Source organism: Aedes albopictus, chromosome 2 (assembly GCF_035046485.1).
Source record: "Aedes albopictus strain Foshan chromosome 2, AalbF5, whole genome shotgun sequence".
Lineage (NCBI taxonomy): Eukaryota > Metazoa > Arthropoda > Insecta > Diptera > Culicidae > Aedes > Aedes albopictus.
The window spans coordinates 309,229,793-309,236,776 of record NC_085137.1 but is presented as its reverse complement, the minus strand read 5'-3'; the positions used below and the strand labels follow the sequence as shown (position 1 = coordinate 309,236,776).

At 46.0% G+C, this 6,984-nt stretch overlaps 1 protein-coding gene across 1 annotated transcript; it reads left to right on the top strand.

Moving 5' to 3' along the window:
- Nucleotides 1–332: 332 nt before the first annotated feature.
- LOC134286665 (uncharacterized) lies at nucleotides 333–6,659 on the top strand. Its single transcript, XM_062848317.1, has one exon. It carries the CDS (start codon nucleotides 333–335, stop codon nucleotides 6,657–6,659), a length of 6,327 nt encoding a protein of 2,108 aa, XP_062704301.1.
- The last annotated feature ends 325 nt before the right edge of the window (nucleotides 6,660–6,984 follow it).

The window sequence follows — 6,984 nt, the reverse complement described above, 5'->3', positions numbered from 1 at the left end:
TATCAAGAAAGGGTAAAGTTCCTTAACTAGACTGTTGAAAACCGGAACATTTAGTTATCGTATCGCGTATATTTCACAGGTCATTTTGCTCTATATACTTTGCTGCAACATAAAACAACCATATACAATCAGAATAAAGCACTAAACGTAAGTGTATTCCAATAGTTATGATTCCCATTTCTAACAAACATTATATATTGTTATAGGAAGTTTTTAATATACGTTGCTGTTATTCAAAAACTTGGAACCGTCTTTATTCTGAGTTGGCTGCCCGCCACAACAAGTTAAAAACTTCGTTTATCGAGCCGTGCGTTCGCTAAACACCCGTGGAAATGTCCAACCGATCTATCGACGTCGAGGGCAGTCTGCCAAGCCACGGAATTGCAAGCTCAACCCCTACGAAACAATGCAAAGTCTGCAGTACTGCGGATAACGGACGTTATTGGAAGTGTCTCGTGTGCGGTAACCAATACCATCCTGCCTGTGTAGGTATACCCTCCGACAACGAGAACCAGAGCTTTGTATGCCCACCTTGCGTACCGCATACCGGTGCACAGAGGCAGACGTACACCGTAGCCCCATCTACAGCTCCTGTAAGTACGGTACCCCTCGAGTACGTGAACATGTCTTGGTCACAAATCTCTCCAGTAACAGCTGGACCATCAGCCATACCAATGTATAGACCCCCTGGTACATATCCTTACCCCTACGTTATGCTGCCTAGAAATCCGATTGCCCCGCCAGTTTCATGCGCTCCTCTCAGTTCATCGAGTCAACCAGCTTTTTCGAGTCCGTTTCCAGTGATGTCTAATCTTGTTCAAGCGCTGCCACCAAATCTCAATCCTACGGAGGTTTTACAGGTAAACCAACAAGCTTCCTTGACATCAAGTTTTATACCACCAGCTGCCGTCGCAGTAGCTGAAACATCTTCTGTAGGACCACAAGCGCTGCCGTCATGTAGTGTCCCGATGCCATCGTTGGTACACCAACCGTCTTCGACAGCACCGCTGGGACCGCCTCCATGCAATCCACTAAACACAAAGGGTCAAGGTTTGGTGGACAACAAAAGTCAGTCTTCGAGGGTTGCAAGTTCGAAAACATCTACAAGACACAAGCAAATCCAGTTGGAACTACAAAGATTGGATGAAGAAAGGAAGCTTCAAGAAAAGGAAGAAGCCAGTAAACGAGAATATCTTCAAAAACGATTCGAATTGCTGAAGGAAATCGCCAGCGAAACGTCGTCTACATCCGACATCGACATAAGAGAAGATACGGCCAGTGAGAAGGTTAACTCTTGGCTGCAACGCGAAGCTCCAAATGATCGTTTACCACCATCAGAACTGCAGCAAAATACGTTTCTTTTACGACCAGCGCCGGCCGTACCAGCTAACATGGTCGATCTTACGGTGCCCCAAGACTTTCGCAGCGGAATATCAGCTAAGAGACAGAGTGCTCAGGACAGCAGCAGAGCTCCAGCCAGAAGCATACGATTTGCAAACTCCAGTGTACATAATTTTGATCCAATGCAACGATCAACTCCGCGGCGTCCTCAGATGCAATCTGGGTTTGAATACAACCTATCGCAGAGCCACGTTGCTGCTCGGCAGGCGGTTTCGCGCGAACTACCGATCTTCAGTGGTTCTCCAGAAGAGTGGCCGTTATTTTACTCAACGTTCAACTCCACAACGGAAATATGCGGTTACACACAGGAGGAAAACCTCTTAAGGCTCCAAAAATGCCTCAAGGGAAAGGCCTTTGAAGCAGTGAAGTGCAGGCTAATGCATCCTTCCAATGTCCAGGGAATCATTACTACACTGAAAATGCTTTACGGAAATCCAGAAGTCATCGTTCACAATTTGATAGCGAAGATCAGTGACACTCCGAGTCCGAAAGTGGATAAGCTTGACAGTATTGTCGAGTTCGCGCTGTCAGTGCAGAACCTTTGCGCTACAATCGAGGCCTGTGAACTGCAAGAGTATTCATACAACGTTGTTCTTCTACGAGAGCTTGTAGATAAGCTGCCGCCAGCAATCAAACTGGATTGGGCTAAGCATCGTCGTTCTCTCGCGGTTGTCCATCTTTCCTTGTTCGCTGATTGGCTCTATGACCTTGCTGAGACTGTCTGCCCAATAGCGTCGCTCCAAAGTACTCGTACTCAGAAGAAGGGATCAGCTTTTCTCAACGTGCATAGTGATGAACAGGTTGAACCTGACGCCGCGTCCACCATGCCAAAATCGTCATCATCATTATGTCCCGTATGTGAAGGCAGTTGTCTAGAACTAACAAAGTGCCAGCGATTCTTGGATCTCACCTACAACTCCAGGTGGACGATAATTAAAGAGTATGGTATGTGTAGAAAATGTTTGAAAAGGCATAAGGGTGTCTGTAAACTGCAACAACTTTGTGGTCAAGACGGTTGTGCATTCAAGCATCATCCACTGCTCCACAACACACATCGTACCAGCGGAACATCGGAGAAACCCCAAAAGTCTCCATCAGGTACTCCCATTACAGGCGAGACCACCTCGAATGAAAGGAACTGCAATGCCCATCACAAATCCTCTACCAAAACGCTATTCCGGGTCGTACCAGTCGTGTTGTATGGACGTGGTAAAATCGTCAAAACTTACGCGTTTTTAGACGATGGATCTGCATTCACCTTAATGGATGAGCAACTCGCTGAAGAACTGAACCTAAACGGTGAACTAGAGCCCATATGCTTAAGATGGACTGGCGATAAGCACCGACTTGAAAATGAATCTAAAAAGGTAGAACTCGAGATCTCTGGTACAGCAGGAACTTCTAAAAAGTATCATCTGCGAGAAGTCCACACAGTTCCAAACCTCGGACTTTTCCGTCAATCTCTTTGTATGGAGGATCTTGTTCAACAATATCATCATCTTCAAGGAGTTCCAGCTGAATCGTATGAAGATGTTCAACCCAGACTTCTGATAGGAAGTAATAACACGCATCTAGGTTACCCACAGAAGGGTCGGGAAGGAGGAATGTTTGAGCCGGTTGCTACAAAAAGCCGTCTTGGATGGATTGTCCACGGTGGTGCAGATGGTGGCGAATTCAGTGGTTATCATGAATGGAATGCACATATGTGCTGTGAGAATATCGACAACAATCTACATCGTGCCATGCAGGAGTATTTCTCGCTTGAAAGCATGGGTATTTCCAAACCCGTGCATCTAGTAGTGTCAGCTGAGGATCAACGAGCACAAACAATTTTGCAAACGATGTACCGAACCGAGAGCGGTCGATTCGTAACTCGTCTTCTATGGAAATTTGAAGAGTTCAGACTTCCAAACAGCAAACCGATGGCTCTGCAGCGTTTTCGATGTCTAGAAGCAAGAATGAAACGGGATCCAACGCTGGCTGAAGTGTTGCATTCAAAGATGGAAGACTACAGAAAGCAGGGCTACATTCGGAAGCTAACACCAACGGAGCTGATGCAACCAAAATCACGGGTTTGGTATCTTCCAATATTTCCTGTGTTCAATGCAAACAAGCCTGGAAAAATCCGTATTGTGTGGGATGCTGCAGCAAAGACTCAGGGCATCTCTCTCAACATGATGCTCCTCAAGGGACCAGACCAACTAGTCTCATTAAATTCTGTCCTGTACTCGTTTCGGGAAAAGAAGGTGGCCATCTGCGGAGACATTCGAGAGATGTTTCACCAAACACTCGTCGCTGAAGAAGATCAAGATTGCCAACGCTTTCTATGGAGAGAACATTCGACCGATGCGGAACCCAGTACGTACGTGATGCGGGTTATGACATTCGGAGCATCTTGCTCACCAAGTTGTGCGCAGTATGCGAAAAATTTAAACGCAAAAGAGCATGAACAGCAGTTTCCGGAGGCGGCTGAAGTGATTATCAAGAAGCATTATGTTGACGACATGTTGGCTAGTGTCGAAACAGAAGCTGAAGCAGTAGAACTGGCAGAAGACATCAGATTCGTACACGCCCAAGCTGGATACGAGATGCGGAACTGGCTTTCCAACTCTGTGCCGGTCTTAAAAGCATTGAACGCTACCAAAACCAGTGAGATGAATCTGAATCTAGCATCCGAAACAGTAACTGAGAAAATATTAGGCATGTGGTGGTGTACCGCCACTGATACATTCACCTATAAGTTATCTTCGAAGCACGACAGTGAGTTACTTGCTGGGATACGGAAACCGACGAAGAGGGAAATGCTGCGTACGTTGATGGCGATCTTCGATCCGTTGGGCCTTATTTCCAACCTGTTAATCTTCCTGAAGGTGTTGTTACAGGAGGTTTGGCGTGCAGGGGTAGATTGGGATGACGAGATTCCGGATTCGTTGAATGATAAATGGGTACACTGGTTGCAAATTCTTCCACAAGTGCAGTCTGTTCGCATTCCACGCTGTTATCGAGTTGCTACGAGTTTGGGAAAGAATACTGTTATCCAGCTACACACCTTTGTCGACGCGAGTGAGTATGGATACGCCGCTGTTACCTATCTACGTTTTGAGGAAAATGGTGTAGTAGAATGTGCAATTGTGTCAGCAAAAGCAAGGGTAGCACCTCTTAGATTCATCTCCATCCCAAGACTGGAACTTCAGGCTGCAGTTGTCGGTGCAAGATTAGCAGAAACTGTGGCCAATTCGCTTTCGTTCAAAATCGATGAGCGTATCTACTGGACAGATTCCAGAGATGTTTTGTGTTGGATACGGTCAGATCATAGACGCTACTCACAATTCGTGGCATTCCGAGTGAGCGAACTGCTTGAAACATCTACCATTGCGAACTGGAGATGGATTGGTTCGAAAGATAATATTGCTGACGATGCGACCAAGTGGCAAAAACATCCGGATCTCGAAAGTAACAGCAGGTGGTTCAAAGGGCCACCGTTTCTTTGGAAAAGTTGTGAAAAATGGCCAGAAGAACCCACAAACAACACTAAAACCACCACAAAAGAGGAGCTACGAGGACATCTGTTCCATCACGCAGCTTTACCTGTAACGGTCATCGATTTGAAATACTTTAGTTCATGGGAGCGGCTTCTGCGTACCACAGCAAGACTATTTAGGTACATGGATAATCTTCGTAAAGCCGTCGTGAAAGAAAAACGAAAAGATGGTCCATTGTCCATGGACGAACTGCAGCGAGCTTCTGGTTACCTCTACAGACAAGTACAACAGGAGGCATTTTCTGAGGAGATCGGCGTACTTTCCGGCAATGAAGAACATAAACTGCCAAAATCGAGTTCTCTATACAACCTTTCCCCATTTCTCGACGACCATGGAATATTGAGAATGCGAGGAAGGATTGGCAAATGTGAATATGCCGCAATGGATACCAGGAATCCAGTCATACTTCCTAAGGATCATTGCGTTACAAGGTTAATCGTGCAAAACTACCATGTAAAATATCACCATTGTAATCATGAGACGGTTGTGAACGAGCTACGACAAGTATATCACATCCCAAAGCTAAGAGTGATATGCAAAAGTATTCGAACAAGTTGTCAACAGTGTATAAACCAGCGTGCTGCGCCAGTCCCTCCGTTGATGGGTGATTTACCAGCGGCAAGGCTTGCAGCGTTCACGAGGCCATTCTCGTTCATCGGCGTGGACTATTTTGGTCCTATGTATGTAACAGTTGGACGAAGGCTCGAAAAAAGGTGGGGCGTACTTATAACCTGCCTAACAGTACGGGCAATTCATCTAGAAGTTGCACATTCTCTTACCGCTGACTCGTGCATCATGGCGCTAAGAAACTTTATGGCAAGACGGGGCGTACCGACTCGAATCTTCAGCGACCGTGGTACTAATTTCGTTGCGGCTAGTAAAGAGCTGGAAGCAGCATTGAAGGAGATGAATCAAGAGCGTGTTATACGAGAAATTGTGAGTCCTCATACCGATTGGGAGTTCCTGCCACCTGCGTCTCCACATATGGGTGGTTGTTGGGAACGACTCGTCCGCTCGGTGAAAACGAGCCTACAGAAGATGAAACCTCAACGTAATCCGTCCGATGAGTCCCTGCGCAACACACTAATCGAAATAGAAAATACTGTGAACTCTAGACCGTTGACGTTTGTGCCTGTAGATGACCCTGATGCTCCAGTTCTAACCCCGAACCACTTTTTGTTGGGGTCCTCTAGCGGGTTGAAACCTGCAGCACCCCTAGACGATAGTAGTCGTTCTCTGAGACGAGCATGGCGAGCCTCACAAGCAGAGGCGAATCTTTTTTGGCGAAGATGGCTGCGCAATTATCTTCCGGAGCTGACCAAAAGATCTAAGTGGTTCAATAAGGTCGAACCGATTAGTATGAATGATGTTGTGGTGGTAGTAGATCCTGGACTTCCTCGGAACTGCTGGCCTCTCGGGCGTGTCATCGCTATCAAAACGAGCAAGGATAACCAAGTCAGAACAGCAACCGTTCAGACCAGCAGTGGAATCTACGAGCGTCCGGCTACGAAGTTAGCAGTACTCGATGTTCGACGCGATGGATCGGTAAGCCAGGAACCTGGCGTACCCGGGGGGGGCTGTTACGACCCCTCGGTCGGCGCATCTCACAATACATCAGCGAACGTTATGGTCAGCTGTGGTAAATCGAAACTTCAACAGCTTGGGGAACAATGTCAAGATACTTCACTGACGTTCGTCGAAAGCCACGAACAATAGACCAGGAAAAAAGGTGGTTTGATTTGCCAGATGCTCATGCTGAATTCGGAGTCAAAGTGAATTATTAATAAGTTTATAGTGATCTAAAACTAGGAAAACTACCTTTTTTACTTGGGATAACGAGTGCGTGATATTTGATGTTTAAATGAAATCCAAATTTAATATTCTATTTTCCCAATCAAGTCTAGAACACGATAAACCTCCACGCAGTAAATCGTATCCACAGAATTAATAACTTTGAATTGATTATCTTTAATTCGTGGTAAGATAGGTCTTGATTTGGTCAAAATTAAATAGTTACCGACAAGTCCTTTTTTTTAGTAGA

Coding starts and splice junctions, on each gene's coding strand:
- LOC134286665 (XM_062848317.1), top strand. CDS start 333: ATGTCCAACCGATCTATCGACGTCGAGGGCAGTCTGCCAAGCCACGGA.